Below are 16,807 nucleotides of genomic sequence, written 5' to 3' on the forward strand. Positions count from 1 at the left end.
CTATAAGGGACCCCATATCCCACAGGGAACCGCACATGCCACAGAAGAATAGGGGACACTCACCGGGGACCCCTCATGCCATAGGGGAACCCCCGTGCCCCATATCCCATATTAGTTCCTTGTGAGGAACTCATATCCCACAGGGGACCCCCTCCACCCCATAGGGAATCCCATATTCCACAGGAAAGACCGCACCCCTAGAGGACCTCAGTACCCCATTAGGGACCCCAACACTCCATAGGGAACCCCCTCCACCCCATAGGAAACCCCAGAGCCCCCGGGGTCCCCCCCCACCGCCCGTGGGTGGGGAGCTGCTGCCATCTAGAGCCCATCTGGGGAACGGCGGCCCCCGGCCCCATAACCCCCCGGCCCCATAACTCGCTCCGGCCCCATAACTCGCCCCGGCCCCACGTACCTTTGCTGCAGGGGCGGCCGGGAGGGGCCTGGCTCCAGCCGGGGCAGCAGGACTCCCCGCACACGTTGGGGCTGGGGGGGGGGGCCGGCAGTGAGGGGGGGCCCGGCCACATCCCCCCGAAAGAGGGGACCCTCGAGGGGCTGGATCTTGCTAAGACTGGACATCTCACTTCACCAACTGCTCCCCCCCCAAGCAGGGAAGGGGCCCAGGCGTCCGGGCCCCTAAGACCCCCCGCTCCCTCCCACGGGCTCCCCCACGCTGCAGCCACCAGGAGGGAAACTGAGGCCTGGGGGGGGCGGGCGGGGGCGGTGCAGGAAGCGCAGCCCCCCCGGCCCCTCCACCGCACTTTTTCCAGGAGCCGCTTCAGGCGGCGGCAGCGGCTGCCAGCCCCCCCGGACCCCCCCGCCCCATCCCCCAGCCGCATGGAAAAGCCATCACGGCCCGCGGCGGCCCGGGCAGCGCGGGGGCCCCGGGCGGGGGCGGCGCCCCCCCGGCACCTGTCAGCGCGGGGAGGGGGCACCGCGCCAGGGCCGCCCCCGCTCCACCGCCGGGGGGGCTGCCACGGAGCCGAGACGCCTCGGTCCCCCCCGGGGGTCGGGGAGAGGAAGCGGAGTTGGGGGGGGAAGGGGTCCCGGACGCCTGGGCCCGCGGAGATCGAGGCAAAGCAGGGAAGCTGGGGGAGTGGAGAAAGGGGAGGGGGGAAGGGGTCCCGGACGCCTGGGCCCGCGGGGATCGGGGCAAAGCAGGAAAACCGGGGGAGTGGAGAAAGGGGAGGGGGGAAGGGGTCCCGGACGCCTGGGCCCCGCGGGCTGACTCACCCCGCGGGCGCGGGCTCTCGCTGCCCCGTCTGCGCCGGGCCGGGGCCGCGCTGCCCCCACGCCCCCAGCGCCAGGAGGGTCCCCAGGAGGCAGAGGGCGCCCGGCGGGGGGGGCCGCATCGCGCGCCGGGGGCGGGGGGTGCTCAGCACATCCCCTCGGGGCACTCAGGGCTCGGGGACGCTCACGGGGGGGGGGGGGGGAGGCACCGGGGGGACACGGGGGCGTGCACGAGGGAGCTCCCGGGGGGGCTCAGAGGAGGGGATTCGGGTGGGAGCGCGGGGCTCGGGAGGGTCACGGCGGGGGAATCGGGGGGCGCACGGAGTTTGGGGGGGCTACCGACGGAGGGGTCTGGGGGTGCACGGGACTGTCGGCGGGAGGTCCGGGGGGGGCACGGGGCTCCCAGCAGAGGGGTCTGAGGGGGGCAATGGGCTCGGGGGCGGGGGGGGGGGGGGGCGGCGGGGGTGCACGGGGCTCCCGGCGGGAAGTCCGGAGGGCAGGGGGACACAGGGCTCGCGGCAGGAGGGGAAGGAGCTCCTGCGGTGGGTGCAGGGGGGCACGGAGCTCACGGCAGAGGGTCCGGGGGGGGGGGGCACGGGGCAGGGGGGAGGGAGCTCTGGCCGTGGGTCCGTCGGGGGTGGGGGAAGAGTGCGCGGGGCTCACGGCAGAGGGGTCTGGAGGGTGCTCGGGGGGGGGGGGGGAGGGAGCTCCAGGCGGAGGGCACGGGGGGGGGGGGGGGGGCACGGGGCTCACGGCGGAAGGGTCCGGGGGCTCCCGGCGGGGCCGCGCGGCGGGTCCCGGCCGAGCGCGCTGCTCTGCGGCGGGGCAGGGGCGAGCGGCGGAGCCAGGCCCGGCCTCCAGCCCGCCCCGCCCCGCCCGCGGCCAATGGCCGGGACCGGGGCGGGGCCCCCGCGCAGGTGCCCGGCACCGGCACCGGGACCCCCCAGCCCGCCCCTTCCCGGCGTCGCGGTACCTCTCGCCGCCCCGCACCGGGGCGGGGCTCCTCCACGTGCGGCGGGGAGGGCCCAGGCGTCCGGGCAGGCTGCTGCCACTTGTTGGAGCCCGCCACCCCCCCTTCCTCCTCCTCCTCCTGGCTCCTACAGAAGAGCCCAGGCGTCCGGGGGCCTCGCCTGCTCCATGCTCCACCACTCCCACCTGCCTCCGGGGCGGGGGCGTCGGGGGGCACTTCCCCCACCCCGGGAGGACGGAAGGACGGACGGCGGGCCCCCCCGCAGACACTCACGGGCCGCTCGGGAGATGTTTCACCGTGGATATTTCACCCTCCGTGGCATATAAAACCGCACAAGTACAACATGGTCGGTACAAAAGTCCCCCCGCGCCCCCCCTCCCGCGAGTCTCTGGGGCGCCCCGGCGGGACGGGGCGCCGGGGCCCCGGCAGCGCTTGGGACGGGGCGGCCCCGCCGGCTCCGGGGGCGCCACCGCCCCCCTTGTGCTTGCGGCGGCGGCGGCCGCCCTAGATGGTGGTGTAGACGTAGACGAAGATGATGACCAGGAGGTTGAGCACGGTGCCCACGATGCCCAGCATGGCCAGGACCCGCTCCTCCCGGTCCTCCTTGCTCTCCCGCCCCGGGGCCTCGCCCACCGCCGCCCCCGGCACCATCTTCACGTGCAGCTTCTCGACCCGGAGCTTCAGATCCACCTGCTGCGGGCGGCGGCCGGCTTGGGGCTGCGGGGGTCCCCCGAGCCAAGCGGGACCCCCGGCGCCCCCGGCACCCCCGAACCCGACCGGGACCCCCGAGCCCGACTGGGACCCCGCTGGGACACCCGAGTCGAGACCCCTGAGCGGGGACGGGACCCCCGAGCCGGGACTCCTGACCCAGGATGTGACCCCCGGGACGGGACCCACGAGCCAACTGGGACTGCTGCGCCCCTGGCACCCTCGAGCCCAACCGGGACCCCTGAGCAGACAGAGACCCACTTGGGACCCCTGAGCTGGCACCCTTGAGCTGAGATGGGACCCCCAGGACGAGACCCCGGGCCTGACCAGGACCCATCTGGCACCCCCGAGCCGGCTCCCCGAGCCCAACCAGGACCCTCGAGCCAGGACAGAACCCCCAGACTTGATCGGGACCCACCTGGGACCCCCGAGCCCACCCCGGACCCACCCGGCATCGCCGAGCCAGGACGGGACCTTCGAGCCCAACCAGCACCCCCCCCCCCCCCCCCCCGCGGCCCCGGGACCTCGCCTAGCCCGAGTGGGCCCCTTATGGCCCCAGGACCCCCTGGAGCTCCCCAGACCCCCGAGCCCACCCGGGACCTCTGTGCCTCCGGGACCGCCCCCCGAGGCCCCCGAACCCCCGAGCGCGGCCGGGGCCCCCCGAGGCCTCCGAGCGCGGCCGGGGCCCCCGCGCCCCCCTGCAGCCCGGGGCCGGCCGGGCCCCGCCGCTCGGGCAGCAGCACCGCAGAGCCGGCGCCTCCCTCCTCCTGCTGGCGTCACCGGCGCCCTCTGACATCAGCACGACGTAAGCAGGGCTCCCCCCCCCTTCGGCTCTGCCCTCCCCCTCGCTGCGGACTCACAGCTCCCCCCCCCCCATTCAGAGGGCCCAGGTGTCCGGGGCTCCTAGTCCCCACCCCCGCTTTAAGGGATCGCATTGCCAGCCCCCACCGGGGTCCAGCAGCCCCCCCAGCGGGGGTCTCTCGGGGGGGGGGTATGCACTCACCACACACTGCATCAGGGCCGGGAGGCGAGTCCCATGGGGGCCCGGTGAGTCACGGCTGTGTCCAGGCCGGCCGCGGGCTGCACGCAGGAGCAGGGGGTTGGGGACCCCGGGACCCCTGCACAGGCCCTCACCCCCCCATAGCCTGGGTGGGGGTGTGTGTGCAAGGACATGGCACCAGCGTGTTGGAGCAAGCAAAGCGGGAGTTGCACGTGCCAACATGCGTGTGCCAGGAAGTACCTGGGAGGGATGCGACTAGGGTGCCAGGGAAGTGTGCATGTGCACACTGGCATCGGGACACACATGCACGCGTGTGCTGCAAAGTGATGCCTGCACCATCCCCAGGAGAGGGGTGTGCAGGATGCGTGCATGCATGCCATGTGTGAGCATGTGTGTGTGTGCGCATTTACATGCAACATGTGTCTATGCTATGATTTGTACACGTGTGTGTATGCTGTGTCAGCACATTTGTTTGCATGCAGTGTGTATGCATGTGTCATACTGCGTGTGAGTGTGCAGGCCTGCAGTTCTCTGCGAGCGATGTGTATGCACGTATTGTGCCCTAAGTGTGCGTGCTAGGTGTACATCATGTTTGTGCCTGTTGTGTGTGCATGCATGCCATGTGCACACATGTGCATGCTATGTGCACACGTGACACTATGCATGCATGCCATGAGCATGTGTGATGTTGCAGCACGCTGTGCACATGTGTGATGCCATGTGCACCCGCCATGTGCACAAGCATGTGCAAGCCTTGTATGCATGCTGTGTGTGTGTATGCTGTGTGCACACATGTGCACACTGCCTGTGCGCATGATGCTGTACATGCATGCCACAAACGTGTGGTTCTGTGTGCATGCTGTGCACACACATGTGAAGTTGTGCAGCACACTGTGAGAACTGTTTGCAGAAGTGTGTGTAGGCCCTGTGTGCACGCTGTATGTGTGCCGTGTGCACACATGTGCACACTGTGTACGCATGATGCTGCATGTGCAAGCTGTGAACACACACGTGATGCTGCGCATGCATGCTGCGCACACCTGCCGTGCACACGCGTGCACAAGCCCTGCTTGCAAGCTGTGCGTGTGCATGCCATGAGCACACATGTGATGCTGTGCACGCATGCTGCGCGCACCTGCCGTGTGCACATGTGTGTGCGCGAGCCCTGCGTGCATGCTGTGCGTGTGCATGCCATGTGCATGCACGTGCGTGCTGCGTGTGAGCACATGTGTGCCGCTGCGTGTGCATGCCGCGCGCACCCGCCGTGCGCACACGTGTGCGCGAGCCCTGCGTGCATGCCGTGTGCACACGCATGTGCGCGCGCCGGTGCGGGTGCATGCCGTGCGTACCTGCCGTGCGCGGCGGTGCAGCAGCCGCGGCCCGCGCCCCGAGTCCGGTGCCCGGCGCCCCCCGCCCGGCCGCTCCGCGCCGCTCCGCTCCCCTCCCCGCGCCGCCCCGCCTCGGCCCCGGGCCCTCCCCGCGCCGCCGGGCCCCGCCGCGCTCTGGAAGCGCCTAGAAGCCGCGCGGGGCCCCGCCGCGCCGCCCCCCCGGCGCCCCCGGCCGCGCCCGCGCCCCGCGGCGGCGCCCCGCGCCCCGCAGACACCTCTCGGCGCGGGGCCGCGCTCGCTCGTGCGCCCCGCGATGCGGCGCCGCGCGGCCCCCCCGCGCCCCCGCGCCGCCGCAGCCGCCCCGCCGTTGCTACGCGACCGCCTGCGGGAGCAGCAGCCGGCGCCCGCGCAGGTCCGGGGGGGGCCCCGCGGGGGGGGGGGGGCACCGGGGGCGGGACAGGGGGCGGGGGGCGCAGCGATGGGGGGCGCAGCGATGGAGGGGTGCAGCAATGCAGACGGGGGGGCTCAGCGATGGGGGGCGCAGCGATGGGGGCGGGGATGGGGGGCTCAGCGATGGGGGGGTGCAGCAATGCAGACGGGGGGCTCAGCGATGGGGGGTGCAGCGATGCAGATGGGGATGGGGGGCTCAGCGATAGGGGCGGGGATACAGGGGGCTCGGGGGGGCTCAGCGATGGGGGTGTTCAGCAATGCGGGGCACAGTGATGGGGGCGGGGATGTGGGGGGGCTCGGCAGTGGTGGCAGGGATATAGGAGCCTCGGGGGGGCTCAGCTATGGGGATGTTCATCCATGCAGGGCACAGTGATGGGGCAGGGACATGGGGGGCTTGGCGATGGTGGCAGGGATACAAGGGGCTCGGGGGGGGGGGGGCTCAGCTATGGGAGGGTCCAGCAATGCGGGGCGCTGATGGGGGCGGGGACGTGGCGGGCTCGGCAGTGGGGGCAGGGATACAGGGGGCTCAGGGGAGCTCAGCTATGGGGGTGGTTCGTGCGGGGCACAGCAATGGGGGCAGGGACATTGGGGGGCTGGGATATGGGGGGCTCAGCAATGGGGGCAAGGATGTGGGGGGCTCAGCAATGCAGGGTTCAGTGATGGGGGCCTGGATACAGGGGGCTCAGGGGGGCTTAGCTATGGGGGGGTTCAGCAATGCGGGGCACGGTGATGGGGAGCGGGGATAAGGGGTCCGGGAAGGCTCAGCAATGGGGGGCTGGGCTATGGGGGGGGGCCTCAGTAATATGGGGTGCAGGTATAGGGGGTGCTGGGATACAGGGGGCTTGGGGGGGCTCAGCTATTGGAGGCTGGGATACGGAGGAGCTCAGTAACGCAGGGTGCAGCTACGGGGGGCTGGGATATGGGGGTCTGGGATACAGGCGGCTCCACTATGGGGGCAGGGATATGGGGGGCTCAGCAATGCAGATTGCAGCTGGGGGGGGGCAGGATATAGGGGGAGGTCAGTTATAGGAGGCCAGGCTATGGGGGAGGGGGCTTGTGAGGCTCAGCAATGCGGGGTGCAGCTATGGGGGGCTGCGATATGGGGGATCAGGCTCTAAGGGGACTTGGGGGGGTACAGTGGTGCAGCTGTGGGAGGTCTGGGATATGGGGGGGCTCAGCAATGCAGGGCACAGCTCCCGGGGGCTAGGATATGGGGGTCAGCTATGGGAGGCTGCATTATGGGGAGACTTGGAGGCTCAGCAATGCACAGCACAGCTGGGGAGGCTATGGGGGTCTGGGCTACACAGAGGCTTAAGGAGGCTGCGTGATGCTGGGCTTAGCTATAGGGGGTCTTGGATATGGGGAGCCAGGCTAGGGGGGCTCAGAGGGGCTGAGCAAGGTGGGGCTCAGCTACATGGGGTCTGAAATATGGGGCCAGGCTGCGGGTTCTGGGCTGCGTGTGTGTAGGGGGGCTCTGAGCAATTCAGGTCTCAGCTGCAGGGGGCCTGGGCTATGGGGAGGCATGGGAATGTGGGGGTCTGGGTTATAGCGGGGGCTCAGGCATGGGGTGCCTGGCTGCGGGGGTCTGGGCTATAGAGTGCTCAGCTGTGGGTGGGCTCTGGGGTCTGATATGTGGGGGAGCAGGCTATGGGGGATTTAGGGGGCTGGGCTATGGAGGGCACAGGAAGGCTGAGCTGTAGGGGCTCAGCAGTGTGGGGGGGGTGAGCTGCATGGCCATGAGGGGGCTCAGCAATGGGGGGAGCTGAGATGGGGGGCACAGAAGGGGGCTGAGCTTGGGAGGGTCAATGACAGGAGGCTGAGCCACACGGGGCAGCAATGGGGGGCTGAGACAGGGGGCATGGGGAGGCCTGGGGTGGGGAACGTGGGGGGCTGAGCCAGAGGGATCGAGATGGGGGGCAGAGGGGTGAGGTATGGGGACATGGGGTGTCAGCCCCACTGTACCGTGCAGGCGCTCCCCCCCCCCCATGCTGTGCATTGCAGCCGGGGCTCCGGCATGGGGCAGATCCAGTGCTGGTCCCCGGCGCGGTGGGACGGTCACTGCCCGGCGCCCCTTGATTTTACAGGTACCGACACAGGAGCCGGGAGCAGAGCCCGGAGCCCGAGCGCCGACCCTCCGGAGCACCGCTGCCCCCGTGCTGGGGAAAGAGCCCAGGCGTCCGGGCTGCTGGCGCCCACCCGCCTCCCGGGGGCCCAGGTGTCCGGCTCCCGGGCCTCCTCTCAAAGACGTCTGGGAACGCCGAGCGGGACCAGGCTGGCTGCACGCGTGGCCCTGCCGCCCAGACGAATGCGGCCGGGTCCTGCTCTCCTCCCCACACCGGGGAGGTGGCGATGGATCCCCAACACCCCCGGGGAAAAGGGGCACGAGCTGACGGTCTGCTCCGTCACAAGAGTGAGGGGCAGCTGCAAGGGGCAATCGTGCAGGCAGGTGGCACGTTGCAAGCAGCAGCTGGACAGTGCTTGCACGTGCAGCGTTACTGGCTGAACGCTGCCACCTCCGCCCCTGCCCCACTGTGGGGGGCTCAACTGTGCCCAGGACCCTCCCTACGGCTGCCCCTTGGGCTGCTGCAACCGGCCACCAAGAAACAGGCTGCGAGGCAGATAGGAAACTGGGTATATACACGAGGAACCCTGAAATTCCCGCAGGCAGCGGTGCCTGGGCCCCGGAGGGACCAGCTTATTGCTAAGTGTGCTTTGGCATGGGAGGGGGCAGATCCCCCTTGCCCCCCCCCCCAGGGCCCTGCAGAGCCCAGAGGGCAAGGGATCGGGCAGAGATGAGCCCCAGCAAGCCCAGAGCAAGGGCACTGCCCATTAACACCTTTCCACTTCGGAAGAGGGGGAAGAGCCGCAGTCCCAGAGTCCCCAAGTCTGTAGATGGGGAAGCACCAAGTCCCAGCAAGGGGGGTGGAGAGCAGGGGCCCCAGGCGTCACCACTGTCCCATGACAAGGCCGGTACCGCGGGGCTTGGCAGTCCTCCTCTCCTCAGAAGGAGGTCTCGTTGAGCCGGGACTTGGGGGCCGCCAGTGGGACGATGGGGAAGCTGTCGCCAGCGGCAGAAGGGCTGGTGGGGGGTGGCCCAGGCAGAGCTGGGGGTAAAGTCCTGATGGCAGGCGTGGGGCTGGTGCCGGGGGGTCGGCGCAGGGGTGCCCCGGAAGGACGCACCTTGCCTTTGCCCGCAGGCCGGGCAGCCTCGAGCTCCGTGGCGTGGCTGAACCTCCTGCTCTCCAGCTGGCCAAGCTCGCTGGAGCGGGCAAGCTCCTGGCATCTCTCCACGAAACTGCCCCCACCCCGTGGCCCGGGGGGGGCCTGGGGGTCCCCATCTGGGCCAGCAGCCAGCCGCCGGCAGCACGGCTCCGGCACGGACGGTGAGCTGTCGCTGCAGGGCAGGGAGCTCTGGCTGGCCGAGAGGGCTGGCAACACGCCGAGAGTCTCGCGGAGCTTGGGTGGAGGCAGACTGGCATGGGAAGGGCCCGGCAGCACGCCACGGCCTGGCTTCTCCCGGGTGCCTTCGCTCCCCTGTGACTGCAGGCTGCAGAGAAGATAGAGGGAAGTGTGAGAGGGCATGACAGAGCTCAGGAGGCTTTGGAGGTGCTCGCAGAAGCCGGGAAAGCCCCAGCACCACTGTGCCCCAAAAGCAGGGGCAGGATGAGGCCAGTCTGGGGGCGAGCCCAGGACTGGGAGCAGGTGGCTCTGTCTGCCCTGCAAGTCCATGCACAGGGTCCAGGCTGGTCTGTACCTGGTGATGGAGGCCCGCGGGGTGCTGGAATGGGTGAAGGAACCGGCAGGGCTCATGTCCGGGGTCCGGGTCAAGGCCAGATCACACTGTTCCAGCTGCTGCAGCAGCTCCTCTTCCGTCAGGCCTCCAGCTTCTGAAAATAGAGCAAGGCACAGCGAGGACATGGCAGGAGGGCAACAGGGGACAGGGTAGAGAGGAGAGGGATCCTGGCTGCCTTGTCCCAGGTACCTGGTGGTTTTCCCAACATCTCCATGGCAGTGGTGAGATCCCACATTTGGATGCTGCCGTTTGCATGGCCCGTGAAGAGGTAGCGGCGGGGGCGGGAGCCGATGCGGCTCGAGCCTTCGCACTCGTGCACCATGAAGGCCGTGATGGCTGTGCCGTCCACAGAGCGCACCTCGCAGATCCTGCGGGCACAGCTCGGCTCAGCCCGTGCTGCAGCCAGGCGCCGGGGGAGTAGCAGCATCCAGCAGCAGTGAAAGTCTAGACGCCTGGGTCCTCCCCCAGCTCTCAGAGGGGTGGAAAGGGGGCAGGTCTGGGCCCACTTCTCCCTCGCACCGGTGCTCAGGGGAGAAGCCAGCATCAGCTGCAGCAACTCGGGGAACCCCTAAGGCAACTGCCCCTCTGGCCCAGCTCTACTCACCTCTTGCCTGTGGATGACAGCCGCACGAAGACCTGGCAAGCGTCTGGCACCACTTTCTGGATGAAAACCTGCTGGTCATCACGCTCTCCAAAGGGCCCTGCCAGGACAGCTCACATCAGCACCCACTCCACAAGCCCAGGGCAGCTGGGGTGCAGTAACCAGACGCTGCTCCCACCCAGCTGGGGACCAGGTCCATTGCAGAGGCGACAGGGCAGGGACCAGGACCCTCACCGATGTCAGTGCCAGCACTGCAGCCTGCGTGGCCATCGATATCTTCCAGGGAGAGGATTTTGAAGGAGGCCAGAGGAGTAGAGCCAGGCTGCGTGGAGATCATCCCACGGAACCGGGTCACCGTCCAGGTACGCACGTGGTTGTTATCGGCACAGACTGGAATGAAGCAGGAGGGCAGAAAGGGGTCAGCAGACGGGCCACTCTGCTTCATTCAGTTCCCTCACTCACAACCCACGGCTCCCTGCTAGCTCCCCATGAACCTCCCATCTCCAAGTTTTTCCAGCACCTACCGGAGATGAGGTGCTTCTCCGACAGCATAATCTTGGTGACGGGGCTCCGGTGCACCGTGAAGGTCTGGAAGAGCTGGGGGCCAGAGCCCACAGTCTCAGGGTGCTGCACAATGACCCGCACAACCCCTGAGCTGGTGCCATAGGCAATCTCGATCCAGTTCCCGCTGTCACCTGCAGATACAAAGGATGGCAGAGCCCAAACACCCCATCTCTCCCTGACACCCCTCCCTGCGGCAGAGGGCCTGGGTGCACCCAGAGCCCCTTTGCAGACTCCCAGGTTAACTGTCCGGCTGCCCCAGAAGCAGGTCAGGAGTCGATGCCTGGGGCTTCACTGGGACCACACAGAGGTGGGACAATGAGCTCTCTGGGCAGGGCTAGGTGCAATGGGGAGCCCTTACTGCTCTTGGGCGTGAGGTAGACACTGAGGGCCGTCACGGCATCTTCAGAGGGGTCACGGTACAGCTCTGTAACCAGCAGGTCATTGTCTTTCATGCGCAGGGGAAACTTTTGCACATCTGGGAAAAGGAGAGACTTTGCCACTCTGCCATCTCAGATGGTCCTTGCTGACGCAGGCAGTTTGGGAGCTGGGGCTACCCAGAGCCTGAGCTGTGCCCACAGGTTCTCTTTGGCACTTACCCACGTAGTAGATGGAACCATTGTTACAACCGAGGAGTAGGAAGGTGCCAGCTGCATCGTAGCTGTTAATGGGGACGACATCCTGAATCTGCAGGAGGGCAGAAAGCAGGGATCCGAGACGTAGCACAGAGCCGTCTTGGACCCTCCCACAGAGCCTCCCACACTCACCTGCCAGTGCTTCGTGACGGCGTTCCAGACACCGATCTTGCCTGTGTGACTGGTGGCAATGAGCTGGTTACCCACAAAGAAGAGGGCCTCCACAGGGACTCCCAGAACGAAGACACCTGGGAAGGGAGAAGAGCCGTGAGGTGGACAAGAGGACCAGGGAGAAGAACCTTTCATCCCAGCTCTCAGCTGAACTCTGAGGGACAGTAAGCACCTAAACCTGCAGGCTTAAGGGAGCAAGAATTGGGTCCTGGGTGAGATGAGGTCTGTGAAGGCCAAGAGAGCTGAACAGGGCTGTCCAGGAGCCCTAGTGTTGCTCACCGATCTCACTGCCATTGCCATCAGCCTGCAGCGCCCAGAGGATGATCTCACTACAGGAAGCCACTGCCACCATCTTGTCGTGGTCACCCAAAGACCCGCCGAGCACCTTGGCATTCAGCGCCACGCGCTCAATCACCCAGTCCAGCCGCGGGCTGGAGAACACTTGCTGCCAACCTGATGTTTCCTTCATCCTGGAGCAAGGGGAAAAGTGGGGCTGATGGCTAAACCAGCACCACGCTGGGGGAACACAAAACCAGGGACAGGTGGGAAGACAAAAGAGGTAAAGGACTCTGGTCCCGCATCTACCTGTAGCAGACGAGGAACTGGGCGTAAGCCACAGCGATCCAGTTGTGGTGCCCACAGACAATCCGGACCATGCCTGGGTCGCTAGCCGTGCCTGGTGCAGAGACACGGACAGGGCACGAGCGCATGCTGCAGAGCCAGGACAGGACTAGACGTTCTGGCTCCCAGCACCCTTCCCCAGTGCCTGTCCGTACCTGCAGCCACGGCTCGGTCTTCCAGCAGGCGCCCCAGCAGCCCGGCATTGCCCAGGTTGGGCGGCATGGTGTTGCTGCGGCGTACAGGGGCTCGGTCGACCGTGCTCTGCAGGCGAGCGGCGATCTGGGGCCCTGCAACGCTGTGGCGGTTGCGCCGCTTGGCTGGGAACACTGTGGGCGGTCACAGGGTGATGCTGAGGCCTCCAGCAAACCCCTTCCCTGGGAAACCCACTGAGTGGGGCCAGCCACCCCTGCTAACTGCTTCCTTGGGGGCTCTTAGCCCTTCTCCCCACCGTGGGGTTGGCACGTGCTATCCCCCCCGCACCTCACGCACAGCTCAGCCCTACCTGGGGGTGGCAGGTACCCGTTGAAGAGGACACTCCCGCAGGACGACCGATCCAACTCCTCTCGCAGCTGCAGGCGTCGAACTGGGGGCGAGGTAGAGACGGAGCCATGAGCCCCTGCCGCTGGCCCTCCTCCCTGCACAGAGCCCCCCACTGCAGGGAGCTGCCCCCCAGCCTGCACAATCGCTACGTGTCAGCAGAGACCCCCACCAAGAGCTATCACCTAGCGGGGTGATGCCGTAAAACTCGGCCTCGTGCAGCAGCAGCGAGATGCTGACGCCCCGGGGGTCGAGCTCCTTGGTCCGCAGGAAGTTGAGAATCGGGGCAAAGACCGTGGGGTCCCGGTCGATGAAGATCTGGGAGGAAGAGAGCAGGTTGCCAAGAAGAAACTCCTGCCATAACCCCCAGGGCACATCAGTCCTCAGGAGCCAAGCCTCGCTGGGCTCTCCCTGGCACCCCGCTACATCTCACTGCAGATTAGACCCGCCAATGGCAGGAGAACGGAGAACTCACCGCTCCCGTCTCATCCTTCAGGGTGGAGATGCGCCCGCTCAGGAGGCTGCGGGTTGAACAGAGTGGACAGGGGGTTTGTGCGCAGAGCTCAGCCGCTCCCCTGGGCTCCAGCCGTGCCTGGAGCCCTGCGGGGCCTGATGCTGCTCACCCCGCACTGGGCACTGCACAGCCCCGCAGAGGAAGAGTCCCTGCTGCAAGAGCTGCTCTCATCGGGCATAGAGAGAAGGTTCGTCACCTCTTTGCAGCTGGGGGACGTGGGCTTCCCTCAATCACCCCCCAGCCCAGGAAACAGCAGCACGTACAGGTGCTGGCAGGCTCAGCAAACCTCTCAGAGCCTCTAACCAGACCATCAGACCAGACACAAGCGCTCTGGAAAGCTCAGTCCGCGAAGAAAGAAGCAGCAGGACCTGACTAACTTGGGCTGTTTACAGCAGCCCCCCATGGCGGGGGAGCAGAGGGAGCGCCCCAGGGGAGGAAGCCCTGAGACAGCAGCAGTTACAAGCACTTGCTCCGAGCGGGTAACCTTCTTCCGCTTGTGCCACTTGAGCCAGGAAGATTTGTCTCCTGGCAGCCAGCAACCAACTGAACCCATTTACTGGGATCAGCCCCCACTGGAGAGCCGCAGGGCTGCTCCTGGGAGCGAACGGCTAGCACGCCTGTGTCCAGACCGTGCTGCGGGGACAACGCGTGACGGGAAAAGCCAAGACTCCTCTGTGACCTTCTCTTAACACTGACCTGTGGCCACGTGCAGGTACCTCCATTCCCCCACCACTAGTACCAATGGGGAATGTTAATTAACAAGATCGGGCTAAATACAACCAAAAGAAGCATCTGAGAAGTTTCCAGCCCCCTAAAACATTCTACAGGGGAGATTTCCAAGGTGCCAGCCCTGTCCACGCTGCATAGCCAGGCTGCATGAGCCCCAGCCCCGGCAAGCCGGAGCCCTCTGGGGTGTCTGAGCTGTCGGGGGAGTGGGGCGCCCAGCTGCATCACCTGGAGAAGAACGAGTCCGAGATCCAGGTCAGCGTCTGCCGGGACGTGCTGAACCTGTGGGCAAGGGCACAGGTCAGAGCAGGCCCAGAAGCTCGGGGGGGGGGGGTCCAGAAAGACCCCTGGGGGCAGGCACTGGAAAGTCTAGAGGGGTCTGGGGAGACCTAAGGAGGCCTGAAGGGGTCCTGGGGGGTGGGGGAGACCCAAAGAGTCTGAGATAAGCCAAGAGTGGACCAGGGGGAACTGGAGAGACCCAGGGAGACCTAGGTTGGGGCAGGGCCATCCGGGGGCAATGCAGGAGGGACCTGAGGGGGCTGGGGAGACCCAGCGGAGTCTGGGGTGGGGGGGGAGGGATGGGCACGAGAGACCTGAGAGGCCTCCCAGGAGACCCAGGGAACTTGGGCCGTGCCAGGAAAGGCCCCACGTGCCCCAGGAAGGCTTCAGGGGCTTGCGGCAGTCTGTGGAGGCCCAGGAGTGACCTGCAGAGGGTCTGAGAGACTGGAGAGGGTTTTTTTTTTGGGGGGGGGGGGGTCAGGCTACCCCAAAGGGGCTTGGGAAGGAGTGTGGGGGGGTCCTAAGGGAACCCAGAGGGGTCAGGCAGCCTCACGGAGATCTGGGGAGAGGGTCTGGGAAGGCCTAGGAGACCTAGAGAGGTCTGCGGGCCTCCAGAGGAGGGCTGGAGAGCTTAGGAGAACGGAGGGGGGTGGTACGGGAGAGCAGAGGGGTCCTGGGAGCCGGGGGAGGGGGCCAGGGAGGCCTCGGGGGGCTGGCGGAGTCGGAGAGGGGAAGTACCGGAGGGGGGAGCCGGTGGGGGGCCGGGCTGTCCCGCGGGAGGGGGGACCTGAGGGGGGCTGAGAGGGTCGGGGAGGGTTGGGGGGCGAGGGGGGAGGGGTCCGGGAAGTCTCGGAGGGCTCGGAAGGGGGAAGCACCGGGGAGGGCACCGGGGAGGGGGGTCCGGGCTGTCCCGTAGGGGAGCCGGGGGGGCGTGAGGCCTGCGGGACCCGGGGGGGCGGGAAGAGACGAGGGAGGACGCGGAAGGACCGGGGGGCCGTGGGGGGAGGAGGGGGCTCCGGCGCCGCGCGCACGCGCCTCTTGCCGCCCACGTTGAGCTGCACGACCTCCCCGCCGGGCCGCGCCGCCCCGCCCGCCGCCGCCATGGCCGCCCGCCGCCCCACGGCGCCGCTTCCGCCCGCTTCCCCGCCCCCCGCCCCGCCATTGGCCCGCCCCAACCGCCCCTCCGCGCCGCGATTGGCCTAGCCCCGCCGAGGGACCGCCCCCTCCCTCCGCCCCCTCCTGGCCCTCAGTCGCTATTGGCCACTGGAACGTGGAGCCCGCCCCCCTCGCCCTTGCTGCGCGGGCATTGGCTATTCGAGGCCGAACACGCCCTCCTGTGAGCGTCCTCCGGCTCTCTCACCTCCCCATTGGCCATGCGGGATCGCGCCCCCGCCCCCGCCCCGCCCCCGCCCCACGTCCATCAAGGCCGCACCTACACGCCCATTCGCTTAACGCGATGTCAGTCAGAGGGGGGGCGGGCCTTTCTTTTTCTAACTCCGCCCCTTCTTAAAGGGGCAAGAACATTTTGGGGGGTACAGTGATCGTGGGTACCAGTTTGGAGGGGGGGTCCAGGGGTGCACTACGGACACCCCCATCCCTCAGAGCTAGCTGGTGCCGCAGGAGCCCCCCACCCCCATGGACCCCCCCCCATGGGACCCCCCAGGCCCATGGACGCCTCCTCATGGATCCCCCCAATTCCATGGTCCCCCCCCCCCAGGTCCCCTCCAGGCCCATGGCACCCCCCATGACCCTCCCCAACTCCACAGACCCCCCCCAACACCTCAGGACCCCCCAGGTCCCCTCAGCACCCCAGAACCTCCCCATGGATCCCCTCAGTAACCCAGCACCCCCCCAGGATCCTCCCAGGACCCCCAGGTTCCCCTCCAGGCCCATATCCCGCCCCCCCAGGACCGCCCCCAGCCTCCCCCCACATGGCACCAGGGCGGCCTGGTCGGCAGCTGGGACGGGCCATCCTGCTCCTTTATTGGGGGGCGCGGGGGTGCCATGGGGTGCAGCGAGGGGGTTTATTACATTTATACAGTCACAGCGCGGCGCTCGGCCCCAGCGCCAACCCCGAGGCCCGGGGAGGGGGAGTGGGGGCCCGGGGGGGGGCATGTGCTCATGGCAGGGGGGGTAGGGAGGTGGGGGGCTTTGGGGGGGTTATTTTCCTGTTTTTTGTTAAAATCTTTACAAATAGAAACTCTGTCCCGGAAGCGCGGTCTGTGGGGACGCGGGCAGCGAGGCGGGAGGCGGCGGGAGCCGGCCCCAGGCGGCCGGGGGGTCCCCGGGGACCAGGGCAGGACAAGGGGGGCACTGAGCCCTCGCCATGGGCCAGGGCGCTGGGACAGGGACCCCTGCCCGTCCTGGGGGCCAAACGGGACCTCGGTGCCAAAGGGGAACCCGGTGATGAGAGGGACCTCGGTGCCGAAGGGGACCCTGGTGCCAAATGACGCCACCGGTGCCAAAGGGGACCCCCGAGCCAAGGGGACCCCCATGCCGCGCGGGTCCCTGTGCCGATGGGACCCCCAAGCCAATGGGACCCCCGAGCCGAGGGGACCCCCGAGCCACGGGGACCACCGAGCCAAGGGGACCCCTGAGCCAATGGGACTCCCGTGCCAAGGGGACCCCCGTGCCGTGCGGGTCCCTGTGCCGATGGTACCCCCAAGCCGAGGGGACCCCCGAG

At 68.0% G+C, this 16,807-nt stretch overlaps 1 protein-coding gene across 2 annotated transcripts; it reads right to left on the reverse strand.

Annotated features, from left to right (window-relative positions):
- Nucleotides 1-2,635: 2,635 nt before the first annotated feature.
- SHKBP1 (SH3KBP1 binding protein 1) lies at nt 2,636-15,237 on the reverse strand. 2 transcript variants are annotated; one of them, XM_062598244.1, is made up of 19 exons: nt 15,160-15,237; nt 14,074-14,127; nt 13,081-13,126; nt 12,791-12,923; nt 12,571-12,651; nt 12,224-12,394; nt 12,033-12,123; nt 11,727-11,917; nt 11,409-11,524; nt 11,241-11,328; nt 11,003-11,119; nt 10,605-10,775; nt 10,315-10,470; nt 10,084-10,180; nt 9,669-9,847; nt 9,441-9,573; nt 8,867-9,233; nt 3,912-3,988; nt 2,636-2,893 (listed from the first exon to the last, which is right to left on the reverse strand). In XM_062598244.1, the coding sequence occupies exons 1-18, from the start codon at nt 15,225-15,227 to the stop codon at nt 3,923-3,925; spliced, it is 2,325 nt and encodes a 774-aa protein (XP_062454228.1). In that variant the 5' UTR covers nt 15,228-15,237; the 3' UTR covers nt 2,636-2,893; nt 3,912-3,922. The 2 variants fall into 2 exon arrangements, with proteins under 2 accessions (XP_062454228.1, XP_062454227.1); XM_062598243.1 differs by lacking the exons at nt 2,636-2,893; nt 3,912-3,988 and having other exon boundaries at nt 8,342-9,233.
- Nucleotides 15,238-16,807: the final 1,570 nt, after the last annotated feature.

This window comes from Rhea pennata, chromosome 32, assembly GCF_028389875.1.
Source record: "Rhea pennata isolate bPtePen1 chromosome 32, bPtePen1.pri, whole genome shotgun sequence".
In the NCBI taxonomy this organism is placed as follows: domain Eukaryota; kingdom Metazoa; phylum Chordata; class Aves; order Rheiformes; family Rheidae; genus Rhea; species Rhea pennata.

Coding starts and splice junctions, on each gene's coding strand:
- SHKBP1 (XM_062598243.1), bottom strand. CDS start 15,227: ATGGCGGCGGCGGGCGGGGCGGCGCGGCCCGGCGGGGAGGTCGTGCAG. Junction 13,127..14,073: donor TCGGACTCGTTCTTCTCCAG/GTGATGCAGCTG, acceptor TTCAACCCGCAG/CCTCCTGAGCGGGCGCATCT. Junction 12,395..12,570: donor CGGGTACCTGCCACCCCCAG/GTAGGGCTGAGC, acceptor GACCGCCCACAG/TGTTCCCAGCCAAGCGGCGC.